The sequence below is a fragment of the Portunus trituberculatus genome, chromosome 31, assembly GCF_017591435.1.
Source record: "Portunus trituberculatus isolate SZX2019 chromosome 31, ASM1759143v1, whole genome shotgun sequence".
NCBI lineage: Eukaryota > Metazoa > Arthropoda > Malacostraca > Decapoda > Portunidae > Portunus > Portunus trituberculatus.
In genome coordinates, this window is record NC_059285.1 from 18339404 (window position 1) to 18358862 (window position 19459).

General features: G+C 46.5%; 1 protein-coding gene and 1 long non-coding RNA gene across 7 annotated transcripts in view; one reads left to right on the plus strand and one right to left on the minus strand.

The window, feature by feature from the left end:
• Positions 1-3922: 3922 nt before the first annotated feature.
• LOC123511147 overlaps positions 3923-19459 on the plus strand; it is a 20573-nt gene continuing 5036 nt past the window's right edge. Inside the window, exon 1 of the long non-coding RNA XR_006676690.1 lies at positions 3923-6500. This is a non-coding gene — a long non-coding RNA (uncharacterized LOC123511147). The remainder of the gene's footprint in view (positions 6501-19459) is intronic.
• LOC123511146 (myocardin-related transcription factor A-like) overlaps positions 7434-19459 on the minus strand; it is a 109918-nt gene continuing 97892 nt past the window's right edge. For all 6 annotated transcript variants that reach the window (XM_045266776.1, XM_045266771.1, XM_045266772.1 and 3 more), the window contains 10 exons: positions 16615-16746; positions 15959-16126; positions 14972-15597; positions 14268-14387; positions 12981-13257; positions 12232-12600; positions 11166-11949; positions 10752-11052; positions 10216-10288; positions 7434-9379 (listed from right to left, as the gene is read on the minus strand). In XM_045266776.1, coding sequence (XP_045122711.1) covers positions 8541-9379; positions 10216-10288; positions 10752-11052; positions 11166-11949; positions 12232-12600; positions 12981-13257; positions 14268-14387; positions 14972-15597; positions 15959-16126; positions 16615-16746 — 3689 coding nt within the window. In that variant the 3' untranslated portion in view covers positions 7434-8540. The remainder of the gene's footprint in view (positions 9380-10215; positions 10289-10751; positions 11053-11165; positions 11950-12231; positions 12601-12980; positions 13258-14267; positions 14388-14971; positions 15598-15958; positions 16127-16614; positions 16747-19459) is intronic.

Genomic DNA, 19459 nt, shown 5'->3' on the forward strand with positions numbered 1-19459 from the left:
GCCAGTCACCACACCACACCCACAAGTCACTACTGGTATTGCCAGCTGACAGTAACCTTGTGGCCAGTGTGGGCCAGCTGGTGTGTCACCTTGTGGCCAGTCACCACACCACACCACACCCACATTAAGTCACTACTGGTATTGCCAGCTGGTGTGTGACAATAACCTTGTGGCCAGTCACCACACCACACCACACCACACCCACATTAAGTCACTACTGGTATTGCCAGCTGGTGTGTGGCAGTCACCTTGTGGCCAGTCACACACCACACCACATCAACAAGTCACTAGGTACTGGTATTGCCAGCTGGTGTGTGGCAGTAACCTTGTGGCCAGTCACCACACCACACCCACAAGTCACTACTGGTATTGCCAGCTGGTGTGTGGCAGTAGCCTTGTGGTCAGTCACCACACCACACCACACCCACAAGTCACTACTGGTATTGCCAGCTGGTGTGTGGCAGTAACCTTGTGGCCAGTCACCACACCACACCACACCCACAAGTCACTACTGGTATTGCCAGCTGGTGTGGCAGTAACCTTGTGGCCAGTCACCACACCACAACACCACACCACACCATACCCACAAGTCACTACTGGTATTGCCAGCTGGTGTGTGGCAGTAACCTTGTGGCCAGTCACCTTATTTGTGGTGGCAAGGCATCAGCCAGGGCTTGGCTTGGCTTCTGGCAGTCTGCCGCCCGGCTGGTCGTTGCTTGCGCTTCCTGTCACTGTGTGTGTTTTCTTGAGGAGGTTCCTTGTGTGGCTTTGGTCTGGCACCAAAGTTGTTACTTGCCACATTTCTTCTCTTTGATGGCTGATCCTCTGATGCACTTTGTCTTTCCAAGGTGGCTCAGAGCAGATCCTCCTGTGTCTGTTTCCTTCTCTCTTCCTACACTCAGGGTGAACCTAGTTTGTACAAGCCCCAGTGTGGCTCAGGATGTGTGTGTCAAGATTACCTCACCGGGGAAATCTTTGTCCACACTCCACCCACTGGAACTTTCTCTCCCATTTTTTTTCTGATTTTCTTTTGTTGGTCCTTTGCAAAATGCAATGGACCTCAAACCTTGGGTGTATAATTGCACCTTGAGCACTGTATCCGAGGGCTCTCTTCAGGATGGTGTCAGTTCCTTTGATTGGTGCTAATTGTACCTCCACTGGATAGGGATTCATCTTTATCTATGTAGCTCTTTTCTAGTTCTTCTCTGAATCTCCCAGCTCTTCCAGGTTGCCTCCATCTCTCCACACCAAGAAGCTGTTCTCTTTTGGTGAAGTTTTCTCCAGTCTTTCTTGTTATGCTTGTAGCTGGCACTTGTTCATTTTCTTCTCTTTCCTCCAGAATGTCTCCTCCCAGTGTGGGTCAGCATGTGTGTGTCAAGGGTACCTTTCCTGGTAAATCTTTTCCCACACTCCAAGCACTGGAACTTTCTCTCCCCAGTGTGGGTCAGGATGTGTGTGTCAAGATTACCTTTCCTGGCAAATCTTTTCCCACACTCCAGGCACTGGAACTTTCTCTCCCCAGTGTGGGTCAGGATGTGTGTGTCAAGATTACCTTTCCTGGTAAATTTTTTCCCACACCCCAGGCACTGGAACTTTCTCTCCCAGTGTGGGTCAGGATGTGTGTCAAGATTACCTTTCCTGGCAAATTTTTTCCCACACCCCAGGCACTGGAACTTTCTCTCCCCAGTGTGGGTCAGCATGTGTGTGTCAAGGGTACCTTTCTCTGTAAATCTTTTCCCACACTCCAGGCACTGGAACTTTCTCTCCCTAGTGTGGGTCAGGATGTGTCTGTCAAGGATACCTTTCAGGGTAAATCTTTTCCCACACTCCAGGCACTGGAACTTTCTCTCCCCAGTGTGGGTCAGGATGTGTCTGTCAAGGGTACCTTTCAGGGTAAATCTTTTCCCACACTCCAGGCACTGGAACTTTCTCTCCCCAGTGTGGGTCAGGATGTGTCTGTCAAGGGTACCTTTCAGGGTAAATCTTTTCCCACACTCCAGGCACTGGAACTTTCTCTCCCCAGTGTGGGTCAGGACATGTTTGTTAAGATTACCTTTCTGGGTAAATCTTATCCCACACTCCAGGCACTGGAACTTTCTCTCCCCAGTGTGGGTCAGGATGTGTGTGGCAACACCACTCTTCTGGGCAAATGTCTTCCCGCAGTGGTCACACTTGTAGTGTGGGTGGCAATGTGTTCAGTGGGACCACTCTTGCCTCTCAGCCTTGTCTTGCCGGCATGGGAGAGGACGTGTCTGGCAATGGCAGCCTTGGTGGAGCACACTTTCCTGCAGTGGTCACAAGTGTAGGTCCTCACACCTGCGGGCACATGCTGCTCACAGCTATTCCTGCTGCTGCTGCTGCCTGGCCTTGCACCCTCCATTGCAACTATGCTTCTGGCCGTAGCTGATCCTGCAGGAACCCTGGGACTGCACCGAGGTGTACCTTTCTCTAAAAATGCTCCAACCCATGTCTCCCCTAAGAGCCTCTACTGCTGCATATCTTAGTGCATTAAGTGCCATTCTTGCAACTCTATTCTGCCCTATTTCTAACTTTTCTAGTTCACTCTCATAACTGGTCACTTGTGTGTGGGGGGAGGAGGGGGAGGGTGGTGGAAAGAATAATCATTAATCAGTGGCGACCAAAACACTCCTCCTTCCTTCTCTCCAACACCACCACAGTTTCAGCAAGCCGCGCTATATGTCTCTCACTGTCCAACAGCCTGACACTACCGTACACACAAGCCATCTGGCAGCAATGGTAAAGAAATGTAAGATACCTTCTTGGGTTTGGGGGTTTGGGTGTATGATTAAAATATGTGTATGTTTGTGAAGTAAGCTGTAACATGTAAAATTTCAGCTGTAAGGCTACCATACAAATGCAAATAATCCAAAATATTATTACCATTATCATTAGTACCTCAGCCAGTCAACTTGTTAATGCACACACACACACACACACACGCCCGGTAGCTCAGTGGTTAGAGCGCTGGCTTCACAAGCCAGAGGTTCCCCGGCCGGGTGGAGATATTTGGGTGTGTCTCCTTTCACGTGTAGCCCCTGTTCACCTAGCAGTGAGTAGGTACGGGATGTAAATCGAGGAGTTGTGACCTTGTTGTCTCGGTGTGTGGTGTGTGCCTGGTCTCAGGCCTATCCGAAGATCGGAAATAATGAGCTCTGAGCTCGTTCCGTAGGGTAACATCTGGCTGTCTCGTCAGAGACTGCAGCAGATCAAACAGTGAAACACACACACACTTTGCATTACTAGAATAAGAACAGTGAATTATATACCTGTTTTGACACAATATTGGAGGTAGTGGGTGTGGTGGCAGTGTTTGTAGTTACTTTATTGTTAATAAGAAACCAGTTACACGCACAAATTTCAAAATGCTAAAAAAAGTATTATCGGTAAAGAAAATTAAATCTAAATCTAAATGATGATAATAATAATAATAATAATAATAATAATCTAATATGACTAATTGTTTAGTTAGGTTACCCCTCAATGGTTGTTTTCTATGTAATACTTACGAGGTGGCAGAACGAACTGTATTTGGTTAGGACCACCTTCAGTACTGTGATATGCAACAATTAAGAGCAATTTAAGCAATATAAGGAACATTTTTCAGTAATTATAAGATGAAATGGCTTAAAAGAGAAAAGGTAACTAGTTATGGAAAGATCTCAAAATGGCCAATGATTAATGAAATGACAGGTTGTTATGGTTCTAATGACTGATTAAAAGAAATGTGCAGCTTTGGCAACCCAGGGTAGACACTTAGTGCATGCTGGGAGTAGTGCAAGTCTTCCATCACTCACACATCCTTAGGGACTGAAATTTGATGCTTGGGAAAAAAGAAACACTTTCCCTCCAAGTGCCATATAATTTATTTAATTCACCTGACAAATATGATCCACAGAATTTTGTAGTGTGGCAGACAGAGCAAAGCATCCCGAGCGTCGCCGCAGCGCTAAGGAGTGTTCACCGGCGGCACCAGCCACACACTGCCAGGTCAGGCCAGGGCGGTGCGAGGCTCCACACTGGCCGGGGCAAGGTGAGGCTGACACGTAATGCCTTCAGAGTAAATGCAGCTTTCACTCCCAAACCAACACACACACAACACACACACACACACACACACACACACACACACACACACACACACACACACACCACGTAAGCTTATTAAAGCAATTATTTTGATAGGTTTTCAATTCCACTACACCCACGTTTCCGTGCTACTCATGCAAAACTTAGAAACGACCTTCCTCATAGCTCTTGAATGTTCAGTGCCTCTAGAAATACATATCACATTTACACTTTCAATAAGTTCTACAGTATCTAAATTTACGTATCAAGGCATACTGTTACAGCAGCTGTACTCATATAACACTAATTTACAGGATTTATATTATTTGAAAGTACTTTAGCTGAGCATTGTCATGGAACATGGATAAAAAACAAGTCATCAACTGTTCTCTTTACACCAGTAAACAAAACACTCATAGTGTCCTACATAATTTAGTAACAATTTACTTCAAATAAAAATTATGCCAAAGAATTAACTTCTCTATGGATTAATATACAATGTTGCCCAAACATTGAGGAGGCAGGGCAGAAAAGGCCATGCAAGCTAACAATGGAACCTTGATCCTAAGGGTGTGACAAGCAGATGGTTGTGAAGCATTGCATCCGACATGAGGCATAGGTGACCCTGACATGGGTGACTGAGGCTCCTCATAACCTCCAGGACACACACACACATACCCATCAGGAACTGGGGATGAACAGCCAATCTGATTGTTTATGCAATGAATGAACACTGCAAAACTGCACCAAAATTCGGAAGTCCTTAACACCTACCCTACTCCAAATTTTTGTGTTTACTGTGACAATCATCTTTCCCTTCAATTTTACACTAAGTAGGACTGCTTGAGCCTCTTGGCACAAAGTGGAGGTATGGGACATCAAGACAGGGATACAAAATCAGGAACACACACACACACATAAGGAGGGGAGTTCAACAATTTCTAAACATGAAAACTATCAAAATATATATATGTATTTACTTCCTGCACACAAATTGAGCATGTCCTTAAGTAGGATTCATAGGTACCTTATCACCTTTCTCTTGCACACCAGTTTGGGTCCAATAAGTGATGCACAGAAATTTGGGTCACACAGAACACAAACACAGGAAATGACTTGGGCAACTAAGGGAATAAAGCTATACTTGTACACTGAACATCCACCTTCACATCAAAACAAGGGAATTTGAACAAAGTGTAGCATTACTGGGATGATGAGATTTTCTTGACAAAAAGATTGATGAATAATACTCAGGTCGTCTTCAATTATTCCAAACACTCAAAAACTTCTGTTCAGCTGAGGATTCGTAACGTCAAGCGTGGTGGTTATAATACTTGTACACAGAGAATGAGATTCATAATATAACAATAATTCCGTTTGATGCAAGTCATCAAACACTAACATTTGAGTTAAGGGACTTTTAAAATTTTCAAAACATGAGCACATATATATCTGCTGTCATATAGGAGACATACATAAGCATTTACATTTTAAAAATTATGTAGCTTATGGAGATGAATCAAGAAAAGCAGTAATTCTCTCCAGTCAGCTCATGTCAAAAAGGAGACTTTGTAGTAGCCAGTCAGCCAGCCAGCCTTGTGTCATTCCATCAGATGAATCAAGCACACACTTACATTCCCAAACAAGCAGAGGCAACATGCATTCTTGAATAAATTAATGCACCCAAAACCTCTTGAACTACTTTTAAGACAGGGAAAAAAAAAGAAAAAAAAGAAAGGAAAAAAAAAGTGATGCATCCCTCAGAGCGAAATGCATTTCACCAGCAAGCGATCTGAGCTGCAGCCTTCATTCCCCTAAACTGTCATGGAATGTTGGTGGTTGGTTGGTTACACATGCAAAAAAATTCACTCTGGGTTTTTCTCATTTTGGCACACTAAGAGGTGAGGCCTCTCGCGACGGAGGGGGGCCAAAACACTAATAATGTTGAGCTGCGGTGAACACTCCAGCAGACACTATGGCTTCAGCCCATGGTTACTGGAAAAGCCCACGGGAGGAGATTGGTCTTGGGGTGATTGGTGCCTGCGGGGGCGAGGGAGGGGAAGGTTGGGACAAGTTGTGGTGGTAGTTGTGGTTATGCATCTGCCATTCCCAGGAGTAATAAGCAACAATGGCCATGTTTTAGCAGTGGAGCAAAATGCCCAAGGGAAGAAGGGTCTGTACAGGGGGCAGAGGACTGGGGGACTCATGGAAGTGCCCAAAGAAGGGAAAGGAGGGGTGAGAGGGGGCAGGGATCATGAGAAACTCTAACCTAACTCCGTCTTGGTGGAAGATTTCTAAAGCCCGAGATCAGTAATTTACACGGGTCTCGTGTGTGTGTGTGTGTGTGTGTGTGTGTGTGTGTGTGTGTGTGTGTGTGTGTGTGTGTGTGTGTGTGTGTGTGTGTGTGTGTGTGTGTGGCTTTAATTTTCAGTGTTAATCAATTTACTGTTCAGAATGATTAGTACACTCACAGAATCCCATCTTGGTGAAATATTTGTATGCACAGTGGAAGTCATATGAACCCAAGCCACCTCTTCTAATATTCTCTTTCATGTACCTACTTTTATGCAATGCTCATCATGTTTTTTTTTTTATTATAGTAAACAGAACTACTTTCAAGTTTTTTTTCCAGCAAGTGTGTGTGTGTGTGTGTGTGTGTGTGTGTGTGTGTGTGTGTGTGTGTGTGTGTGTGTGTGTGTGTGTGTGTGTGTGTGTGTGTGTGTGTGTGTGTGTGTGTGTGTGTAATTCACCTCCTCGGTCGCCTGCTGGTCACCCAGCCAGTCTTTCCCATTACGGAGCGAGCTCAGAGCTCAATAGACCGATCTTTGGGTAGGACTGAGACCACATCACACACAACACACAACGGGAAAGCGAGGCCACAACCCCTCGAGTTACATCCCGTCCCTATTTACTGCTAGGTGAACAGGGGCTACACATTAAGAGGCTTGCCCATTTGCCTCGCCGCTTTCCGGGACTCGAACCCGGACCCTCTCGATTGTGAGTCGAGCGTGCTAACCACACTACACAGTGTGTGTGTGTGTGTGTGTGTGTGTGTGTGTGTGTGTGTGTGTGTGTGTGTGTGTGTGTGTGTGTGTGTGTGTGTGTGTGTGTGTGTGTGTGTGTGTGTGTGTGTGTGTGTGTGTGTGTGTGCATTTAAATTACTTGGCAAACAAACTTGTTCCCTGTTTTAAATGGCAGTGTTCTTGTATCTGCTACCATTACTACAACTGTTGTTGCTGGCTGTGATGGTGGTGGTGGTGGTGGAGTTGGTGGTGGTGGTGGTAGTAGTGGTGGGTGAAATGTCTTACAAGAGTTAGTAAGTTAAGGTGGAAGCCTTTTGATGAGCAGAGTCAGGAGAGGTGTTAGCTGTGGGACACTTGTGACTGTGCAGGACAAGAAGTGCATGAAAATTATAAGTAAGGATACAAGGTTGAAGATAAGAGGAGGGCATGGAGGAGGAGAAAGAGGAGGAAGATGCAAGGTTGGAGCAAAAGCCGAGCCTTATTAGACACTTAGATAACAAGGGAATAGTGGAGCACTCCCTCATCTGGTGCCTTCCACTCACTCACTCACTCACTCTCTGTCTCTCTCTCTCTCTCTGTACCTCACTCAAAGCCAGCAGGGCAAAGGTAACTGGGGCAGTAACAATGCCGCTCTGGGTCATGCTGGTGGGTGACATGTGGAGGAGGGGCAGGTGGCCTGGTCTGAGATGGAGTGTGACATGAGGTGGCAACCAGTGGGGTGCACTGTGCCCCAGGACCCCACACGCCAGACATGCTGGCGGGAGTCTACTGGGATAGCAGAGACACTTTAGAGATCTGTATTATGTGAGATGCCTGGCTGAGGCTGCGGCAGCGGTGGGTGGGTAAAAGGTGCAAGGCCAGGGTGGGAGGTCATGGAATGGTTGCAGTGTGTGCCTGCCTTGAGGGCTCACACAGGCTGCTCAATGCAGGCAAAAGTAGTTATAGTTCAAACACGTCTCACACCTTCAGGACATTCCTGCAAGGCAAGCACACAGCAAATTTCTGGAAGGGGTTGACTTGTTCCCAAAACTTAGAGTAGAGCTAACATTATGTTACATGCTCATGGCTAACCCAAAGTCAGCACAAGTCAGTGGGGCAGCACAGCCCCGTGCAGCCAGCACAGTCAACAGAACAGCACCATTTAACAAGAAGGAGGCAGGGCAGTATGTACAGAGACACTCGTATGTACACCACCCCTCCCCTTACAGTCTGGGGCTCCTCAGAGGCAGCCCGGGGAGAGCATGCGCGGCAAACACAACCTACGTAAGTATGAACTAACACTGCTGGTCCTCTGTAGAGTACTGTAAGGCACTCATGCTCATCACAGACATTAGCACAGCGTCCTGGCCCAGAACGGGGCCGGCGCCGGGGCCCGTGGTCCCTGACTGGTCCGAGGTTGGGCAGGGAGCGCCCCCCGGGCCTGCATGTTACTCATGCAGCAAAGTCAATGCGGTCCCAGGAGAGACCTGAGGTGAGGTCATGGGCCTTGAGGTCCACCTCCTCCAGGCTAAAGAGGTCCAGCTGGTCCTGGGTGTGGGAGAGCAGCGGATCACTCTGGTGCAGGTTGGGTGCCGCATTGCTGGGACACGCCCGGCTGCCACTGCTTCCCTCGAAACCCCCCAGACTCACCAAGTGGGTGGACCAGGTGGGGAAGGGGGTGGGGGTCTGAGGAGGTGCTGAGGTGGGCACCAAAGAGTCCAGCCAAGAAGCCACATCCACATCCTCTCCAGATTCCATCTTCACCTCCATGGGAGGCACCGGCTCAGGCGGGCGGGAGGCCAGCAACACATCTTGATTAGAAGTAGAGGTGGGAGGAGGCCCCTCTAGGGAGGGTTCCAGGGCCCCCAGCTCCATGCCCTCCAGCCCTGGCAGGTCCAGGTCCAGGGGCAGGTCCAGTGGAGGCTGATTGGCACCTTCCATCACCAGGTCAGCAAAGAGGGAGTGGGAAGACAATCCCCCGCCCCCTGTGGGTGAGGGGCAGGGGCCTGGTGGAGGGACCTGGGAAGGCCCCATACGCTGACTAGAGTGTGGTGGTGGTGGTGGCGGAGGCGGCGGTGGTGGCACTCCCCCAACCTCAGCACCTATCTGGGCAGGGCTGAGGGAGGTGATAGACATTGGAGCAGAGGTGGCGGTGGTGAAGGTGTTGATGGAGGAAATGGCATTGAAGAGTGAAGATGTGGTGGTTGCAGTGGTGAAGACTGGAGCAGCACGGCAGCTCCTGATGGGAGGTGTGGGGGTGTGGGGGTCCTGTGCTGCACTGGGCGGCAGCTCTATGGGTCAAAAAGTCATTTTGAGTAAACCAGCAGAAATAATTACCTTTTATATTCCATACAACAGATGTGGTAAAATGCAAACACTATAAGCATGCTACAGAAACAGGTCCACACACACACACACACACACACACACACACACACACACACACACACACTGCGTAGTGTAGTAGTTAGCACGCTCGACTCACAATCGAGAGGGCCGGGTTCGAGTCCCGGTAAGTGGCGAGGCAAATGGGCAAGTCTCTTAATGTGTGGCCCCTGTTCACCTAACAGTAAATAGGTATGGAATGTAACTCGAGGGGTTGTGACCTCGCTTTCCCGGTGTGTTGTGTGTTGACATGGTCTCAGTCCTACCCGAAGATCGGTCTATGAGCTCTGAGCTCGCTCCATAATGGGGAAGACTGGCTGGGTGACCACAGGCGACCGAGGTGAATTACACACACACACACACACACACACACACACACACACACACACACACACACACACACAGTGTAGTGTAGTGGTTAGCACGCTCGACTCACAATCGTGAGGGTCCAGGTTTGAATCCCAGAAAGTGGTGAGGCAAATGGGCAAGCCTCTTAATGTGTGGCCCCTGTTCACCTAGAAATGAATAGGTACAGGATGTAACTTGAGGGGTTGTAGTCTCACTTTCCTGGTGTGTGGAGTGTGTTGTGGTCTCAGTCTTATCCGAAGATCGGTCTATGAGCTTTGAGCTCGCTTTCTAATGGGGAAGACTGGCTGGGTGACCAGCAGGTGACCGAGGTGAATTACAAGCACACACACACACACACACACACACACACACACATCATTGCAGTATGTCTCACCTCCATTCTTGATGAGTATCTCCAAGACGTCATCCACTGCCTGACTCTTGATGGACAGTTTTTTGTTGGGCGTCTGGAAGCAAATACATCATAAATCACTAAGTCAGTCTTGCCTTTTTATTTAAATTAAGAAAGACATTGGTTAAAAAAAATAAATAAATAAAAAATAATAAATAAATAAATAAATAAATAAATAAAATAATAATAAAAATAAGGAATTAAAATAAATAATCAAATAAACAAAAACTGATATGCCAGTCTACTTCTCACTTCAGCATGTTTTTAAAGAATTGATGATTCAACATATATTATTTTTCAGTACATTTTATCCCTATTCAATTTCTAATGTAAACAACAGCCCAAGTACATCCCATCTCTCCAGATGATGGGACATGATGTGTGTGTGTGTGTGTGTGTGTGTGTGTGTGTGTGTGTGTGTGTGTGAGTGTGTGTGTGAGTGTGTGTGTGAGTGTGAGTGTGAGTGTGAGTGTGTGTGTGTGTGTGTGTGTGTGTGTGTGTGTGTGAGCATGCCTTACCACAGATCCCTTGAGCTGCTTGGTGGCCTCATCATAGTTGGGTGGCGGCTTGATCACAAACCGTGGCTCTGAAGTGCTGTGGTTTATGGTGTTGTTGTTGTTATTGTTGTTGTTGTTAGTGGTGGTGGTGATGTGAGTGGTGTGGTTGTTCAAGTGGTTATGGTTACTGAGGTTACTACTAGTGTTGATAGTGTTATTGTTATTGTGATTGATGTTATTGTTGATGATGTTGTTGATGGTGGTGGTGTTGCAGCCGCTGGTGGTGACGATGAGACCAGAGAAGTTTGGCAATGAGGCAGCCCTGTGGGATGGAGACTGAGTCAAGGAGTGCTGCTCAGGGAAACACTTTTATTACTACAGTTTGTTGCACTGGCTGTGTGTCAGCCTAAGGTTCTGATGTGTGCTAAGACTGACCTTTGGTGTATATTGAGGGTGACACCGTTCTGCACGGGAGTCTGGGAGGGGCAGGCCCTCTGACCTCGCAGGGGCAAAGTGGAGGTGGTGATGGTGGTGGTGGCAGTGCTGCAGACAGCAGGTGGGCTGGGGGAGGCCAATAGCCGATCCCATCCATTTTCCAGCTTGACCTGTGTTGGTTGAGCCTTGGGAGGCTCCTGCTGCACCACCTGCTGCAGCAGTAACTGCTGCTGCTGCTGTTGCAGGTGGTGCAACTGTTGTAAGTGGCTCTGAAGCTGTTGCTGCTGCTGCTGTTGCTTTTTGTTGTGGATGTGTTGCTGCAAAATCAGCTTCTGGCTCAGCTTGGCATCAGGCTGACTGCGGCGCTGCTGCTCTTGCGCCTTCATCAGACTCTGCTGTTGCTGCTGGAGCTGCAGCTCCAGCTGTGTCTGGCGAAGCTCACGCTGCAGCTCTTCTATCCGTCGCTGCAGCCTGTCCATTGTCTCCCCAGGCTGTGAGGTGAGGCTTGGGGCAGGGGAGCTGGGTGCCAGCACCACAGGAGGAGGTGGTGGAGGTGGAGGAGGGGGAGGGGGAGGAGGGGTATTGATGGAGCCACCCTCACTCAGCTGAAGGCTAAGAGGGGTGAGTGGGGTGAATTCACTTGTGTCCATTGCAGAGTCAAAGTCCACCTCCATGGGAGCCACACTGGGGGGTCGGGTGGAGGAACCGGATATCTGGGAGAAGGTGGGAGAGCGGGAGCCACCCTCCTCAGCCAGGTCCATTGATGCTTCAAGCAACCCTGGCACTGTGGAGAGCCACACCAATTACCACACTGGCCTTACTATACTACTGACAATTTTAACCTATACATAGTATTTGATATACACATAATATCTTCCTTTTGCATTATTTTCATCAGTATTCAACAGTTATCATACCTACTTAACAATACTCATCAATCACACATGGCAGACAGCTGGACCACCACGTCACAGTCACCTGACTTTCACCCACACATGCTCCACTTCACTCCTAACTACAACTAACACCTGTGCAGTGCCAGACACAAATGCTTCCAGCCACTCACTTGAGTCATCAGTGTTGAGGTGTGTGGGAGTTGGGGTAGAGGTGTTGACTGGTGAGGCATGTGGTAACTGGGCTAGAGTGGTGGTGGTGGTGGTGGAGGCAACAATGGCAGCAGGAGTAGTGGAGGCAACAATTCTCTCCTCCTCCACCTGTATCTCCCGCTCTACGCTGCCCAGACGCAGGGTGACGGAAGGTCCGGTGGGAGTGGCGGAAGAGGAGGAGGTGATGGTGGTGGTGGTGGTGCTGGCTGAGGGGGTGGTGGGGGAGGTGATGAAGGTGGTGCTGTGGGATCTCAAGCGGTCAATGAGCTGAGGCTTGGATCCGGACACAGGCAGGTTCCTCTTCTTTAGCTCAGCCTTCAGGTCAGACACTGAAGGTGGAGAGAGTCACATCAATAACATCACTGTACCTTTATCTGTTATGTTTGGTGACTTACATCAATAACATCACAGTGCCTTTATCTATCATGTTCTCATTGTTAAAGTTAATGTTAACTAATTTTGAAAGTCTAATGTTTATTGCATATATTCAGTTCCTTTCCTGTCAATTCAGTTCCCTGTAATTTCATAGTAGAAGAGGATTGTTCTAAACTTTACCTTTCCCAATACAAGAGGGTTACTTTTCCTCATTAAAAATAAAAAGCAACCTTGCATTTCTCTCAATACTTATAATACTACCACAACACAAAGCTCTAATCACCAGCACCTAACTCCCATGCTACTTGTTGGCAGGCACTTCCAGAACACCCACCCTTCATGTCCTCCAGCTTGGTGTGTATACGGATGCTCATCTCTGGAGGTGTTGGGGGCGGTGGTGGAGCAGGAGGTGTGGAGGCAGGAGTGGGTGTGGAGGATGGGGTGTGGGTGGGAGTGTGGAGGACTTGGGAGAGGGTGAGACCACTGGCCACTGTGGAGGAGGGAAGTGGAGGAGGCGTGGGGGCAACCTTGATGACACTGGGCAGGCTGGCAGTAGATCCATCACTGCTGGGCTGAGGCTTGAGGCCGGCTGGCAGGATGATCTGTGGGTACTAGGAGGTGGAAGAGAGTGAGGTGCAGTGAATGAAGCTACAAGATGGTAGAGATAAACATGGCATTTGAGTGATGAGGGTGGTAGATAAAACTCAGGCTGACCCAGGAGCACTTAATTACTCTTAACGTTTTGACATAAGTCTTCTTCAGAGAGATACAGGCAAAGCTACACCACGCAGTATATATACTCTTCCCAGAGCTCAACCTGCAGGAAGTCCGACAACGGAGCCTGCTGATTGGTTGGTACTCCTCCTCATTGCCGCTAGGATTGACGCTGCAGCACCCCTTGCTAGACCGATAAATCCTTCTCTATGGTTCGTCGCTTTGTTCACCGTGATGTATGCTGCTTCCACAGTTCTCCTTGTCTTCCTGTCAAGTCCCAAGTGTAAGACCTCCACATCACTCCAAGGACATTTGCCAAAATGGAGTGACGCAGAGGTCTTACACTTGGGACTCGACAAGACGACGAGGAGAAATGTGGAAGCAGCATACATCACGATGAACAAAGCAACAAACCATAGAGAAGGATTCATCGGTCTAGCAAGTGGTGCTGCAGTATTAATCCTAGTGGCAATGAGGAGGAGTACCGACCAATCAGCGGGCTCCGTTGCCGGACTTCCTGCGGGTTGAGCTCTGGGAAGAGTATACTATATACCACTGCGTAGTCTAGCTTTGCCTGTATCTCTCTGAAGAAGACTTTTGTCGAAATGTTAGAGTAATAAAGTGCTCCTGGGTCAGTCTGAGTTTTATCTACCACCCTCATTACTCATTTGTCCAAGTAAATATCTAAACATGGCATTATTTATAATAGAGCATAGCTGCTATGACTGTCACAATATAAAAGTTTTAATATCAAACAAAAACACACTTTATTTCAAAGGAATGCTACTGATATCAACAGGTAAGCATGAATAAGTCTTATCATTTCAAGAGAAAGTTTATGCACTGTGAAAACTAAATATTCTAATATTTTCAGTTAAGTTGCCATTTACACTGACATGTTGCCTACCTTCTGCTTGAGCTCCAGCTGGCACTGCAAGAACAGCTGCTGCTGCTGCAGAAGAATGTCGTATGAAGTCTCCGCCTGATTGTTGCTGCTTGCCTCCCTCTTCACTGCACTGGGAGGACCCTACCCAGGAAAGTAACAATTAGTGTGTAAGAAAATAAAGTACTGATTTGTACAGTGCCAGCTGATTACTTGATTAATGCATCATAGATGATTTCTGGTGTTTTATAAAAAGTAAATAGAGAAACTCTTCAAAGAACATAGTCACACCCTCTCAACTAGGATCCTGGCTGGGTCTTTGTAAGGTGAATAAGAAAACGGATATTCCAACATTATTTACATCTGACGAGATTCAGTCCCATATCAACCTCACTCTCCCTTATCAAGTGATTTACTTATCTATCTCATATATTTTGTTGTCTTTGAGGAATCCCTCTTAAGTCATTACAGGAAGTTCCCACTTCTAAGTTCCTTTGTTTACATCCAGTTCAATGACCTTGACAAGTATGTGTGTAGTGGGTGACTAAAAATATGTACTGTATTAACGGTCCATGTACAATGAGGCATTAGTTGTTATATTTGGTTGTGACAGTCAGTGTAGCCATCAGGGGAGTGTTGAAGAACAGGAATCCATGAACATCCACAACCTTGGAAGCAACACTCTTATAAAGCCAGTCACAAGTTCCACACACTCTGCCACTGCTCACCTTGTACTCGTGGAACTTGATGGTTCTTGCCTTGGGTTGACTTTTCACCTTGGACTTCTTGCGACTCTTGGACTGGTCCTTGCCAGGGGCCGAGTTTTGGAGGGGAGGTGTGGTGAGGGCATGGGGGAGGGGTGTGCGAGCCACAAAGAGGGTCTGAGTGAGAGTGGAGGCCTGTGGGGATGGTAGCAGCGGATGTTGGGGAGGAGAAGCAAGGGAGGAGAGTGGGGAGAGAGAGGAAGTGGTGGAGGTGAGGGAGGGAGATGCTACAGGTGCAGTTGGGGGAGGTGGACGGGTGATGACTGTGGCCATCACCGGGGCAGGGAGGGAGGTGGTGATGGGGGCAGTGGGCTCAATGAGGACAGGGGAGGGGGAGGAGACCAGCTCCCGCACCCCTGAGGAGGAGGAAGTGGAGGATGAGGAAGAGGAAGATGAAGATGAGGATGAAGATGAGGAAGATGAGGAGGAAGAAGAGGAGGATGTGGAGGAGGGAGTGACACTGCCTGCTCCCTCAGTCTGGTCAGGGGACATGGCCCCCTCACTGCTGGACTCCTCCTCATACTGCACATACAGGCTTGGGTGCTTGCGTGGCTCTCCCTCACTGGTGCTCTTGAACATCAGCTGCCCCTCTGTGGATGACAACACCCTTCAGCACACACACACACACACACACACACACATAACAAAGAGATGAACAGATTGAACACTTTGGGAAACTAAATATAAGGCATCAAGGAAGATATGATGCAAGGATGGAAATATCAGAGGGAAAGTACTTCTGCCAAAACTCTAACCTAGTATAAGCCTGAGTGATGGAAGGAAAAAAAAAGCCCAAGTTCTTTCAACCTGATGGTTCAAAATTGTGCATACATCAGAGTTTTTCTCCAGCCACACTGTCAAAATAGGTCATTAGTTTACCATTTTCATGCCTTTCTTTACTAAATTAGCAATACTCCCAGCAGCACACAGCAGGTAGTAGCCAAGACTCACCCTTGACTGCCTTCTCCAGGGGCTCAGTTGTGTGCAGGATGTTGGCCCGCACCAGCTCTAGGGGGCCGGGACGCTGGCAGAGGTGATCGCTGATGGCGTCCGCTATTCGGGCTCGCTTCAACTGCTTCTGCTTCTCAACCAGCGAAGGGTCAATATTCCCAGGCGCGTCTGTTGAGGCACAGGAGTTGTGTGTTATGGGTGGATGAAAATGTGTTGTGTGTAAAGAAAGGTGGATGAAAACTGGAGTTGTATGTAAAGAAATATGGATGAAAAGGAGTCGTGTGTGAAGAAAGGAGTGTGTAAATATACCACTGTAAAAAGAGATATGGATAGGAAAAATGACAAGTACAAAAAAGGAAGGATAACTAAGAAAAGAAAAGCAAAGATAAGAAGTATTTAAAAGAGAAAGAAAGGGCAGACAAGGAAAGAGAAGAAAAAAAAAAAAAAAAAAAAAAGGACAAAGAAACATCAAGAAACAAGAAAATCAGACAAGACTAGAGAACAATGAAGAAGAATAATGAGAGAGAGAGAGAGAGAGAGAGAGAGAGAGAGAGAGAGAGAGAGAAGAGAGAGAGAGAGAGAGAGAGAGAGAGAGAGAGAGAGAGAGAGAGAGAGAGAGAGAGAGAGAGAGAGAGAGAGAGCACATCAGTCCTCACCCTCCAAGATGTGTTGGCGCACCAGCTCCTCCCTGTCGGGACGCCTCTGCATCTTCTGTTTGAGGATGTCATGTTTCTTGGCCATGTCCAGACGCTGCCGCTGCTCGTAGAAGGCTGTTGGAGTGTTCATGGCTGTGGGAGGAGAAAACAAGGGCTGGTCATTGGAGGCTGCTACTGATGATGTAATATTTTACCTTACCTCTGTGTTTGAATTAAACTGAAGGAGGGGAAAATGAGGAGTGGAATTAAGGAAAGGACAGAGTGGTGGTCATAAAAGGCTGTTAGATTGATCATGGCTGCCTCACTGTACTAGAATTAAACTGCAGGAGGGGAGAATGAGGAGTGGAATTAAGAAAGGGACAAAGAGTGGTGGTCATAAAAGTCTGCTGGATTGATTATGGGTGTTGGAGAAGAGAATGAGGGATGGTCATAAGAGGCTGTGTGATGTTTTACCTTCCCTCATTGTATTAGGATTAAACTGCAGGAGGGAGGAATGAGAAGTAGAATTAAGCTGTAAAAGGAAGGGGCAAGGAGTGGAGGTCAAAGAAAAGATTGAGTTAAGCAGAAGGAGGGAAGAATAACACATCTGCCTAGTTTACTTCATTGTGATGTAAACTAAAAATAGAAGAGAGAACGAGGAGTGGTGTGTAGTTATGCTTGCCTAGTTTACCTTGTGATTTAGGTGAGAATTTAGGCTCATATTCTTTAACACTTTCTTCTCTCATAAGGAGTATTTTTGTAAGGCACATAGGTGAAGAGTTGCATTCTTATTAGTGTTTTCTTCAGTGATTATACAGAATTCTTACTAAACCATCACTGCAACTGTATAAAACTCCTTCAAAACTACCATCAGTGTTAGGAGAGCTTTTTAGAATTGTCGGGAGGAGACAAAATAACATTTAAGCATACAACTTTTAAGCTCATTGTTATTGCCTATGTGTCTCTTATCATTACTCCTTTGTGATCAGAAGCAAAGTGTTCAATGGTTTATTATTTGCATGAAGACCTTGTGATGTGTGGTTGTGTTAGTGTTGAGTCCTATGTACAGTCTCAAGTTGATTGTCATTTGTTTGAGGGGTGTAGTGCCCACTTGTGGAATGCACACACACTGACACTCTTCCTATCTCATCTGTTGTTTTCAATTTGCCATTGATAAATTTAAGCAATTAAAAATATTCCTATTAGTATTGCACTATTTTTTTCTATTTCTTTTACCAATTTCCATTTTTTTCATTTGTCAATTTTTCATGGCCATCTTTGAATTGTCTTCATGTCTTTTACTGATTACATAAAAGCAATAATAATGAAAATAATATCTTATCCATTTATCTACTTATACACCATGCTGGCTATCTCTGTCCCTTTTTACTCTTCTTTGTTCCCTTGTATCTGCCAAGTCTCATACAAATCAATCTTCACTATGCACTTCATTACTCCCTTCAAAATCCAGGACAGTATAAATAGATCCTTCTTTTCCTCAAGTGTTGGTTGTCTCAGATAGAGGCTGTCTTGGTTGCTGGCAGTCCATGAGTAGAGGAAAGGGGAGAGAGTTGTGTTTATTTATGATACACAGCAATTCAAAGTATGCTCATGGCAATAGAAGAAGAAGTGAAGAGAGCCAGAGAGGCATTTTTATTGTGTTTGTGTTTCACTGTCATAAACCAAAACTTGTAAGGAGCATTAAGATTCTCAGTATGTTTAACTTCTTTGTCTTAACACTACAATATTTTTCATCGTCTTCCTCATCACCATCACTGTTTTGAAAGGCAAATCGTCTTTATATAGGCCAGCCTGTCACCTGATGACAACTCACTAACATCAACTAATGTCCCTTTGCATTCCACTCCCTCTATCAATCTCCATAAATGACACCATTCCTCACCATGCCTTTCCACTGCACCTCACCCAGAACCAACACCTAAACCTCACACATCTCCCTTCAAAGATTACCATTAAACCAACACCAGGCAACTGACACAGCACTGAGATAACAGAGAGGATGCACTACTTATTTTTGAAAACAATCACAAAGTTAGTGACATCATAACATGTAAATATAATTTGCAAAGCACTAAATGTTAAGGCAGAGAATTAAACATTCAATACCTTTATACCTAATGCACTTGTTAAAAAAGTTATATTTGTCACAAGAAATAAGAAATTAATCCTACTCTAAGAAATAGAAACTAGGTATACAAATTAGGTGCAGTATCATGAACCCTAACACACACACACACACACACACACACACACACACACACACACACACACACACACACACACACACACACACAGATGTGCTTAAATGCAAATAGCAAGCCTACACATGTGCTTACATCTTGATTTGATGTAAGTATTCAAGTTACTTCTAAATACTTGCCTTCCACTACCACTTCTAACTATTTCTTCTTCTTCTTCTTCTCCTCCTCCTCCTCCTCCTCCTCCTCCTCCTCCTCCTCCTCCTCCTCCTCTTCCTGCTGCTTCTGCTCCTTCTCCTCCTCCTCCTCCTGCTTCTTCTGTGCCTCATTCTCCTCCTCTTCCTGCTTCTTATGCTACTCCTCTCCTCCTACTACTTCTCCTCCTCCTCATGACTGACACCTTCAACAACATCAGGTCACTCCAAACTTTATATAATCTTGCCTTTCACTACCACACACTTTGATCTCTGAGTAAAGCATTAGTAATCGCATTTTTGCTCTCTTGTTTATTCAAGTCTTGGCATGACTAAGACAAGAGGGCAACTACACACCTTATTCACTAACAAAATGAAGTGAATACATGTGTACATAATGAAGTAAGTAAATGTAAGGTCTTACATCAGTGTGTACCTGACATATCATTGTGA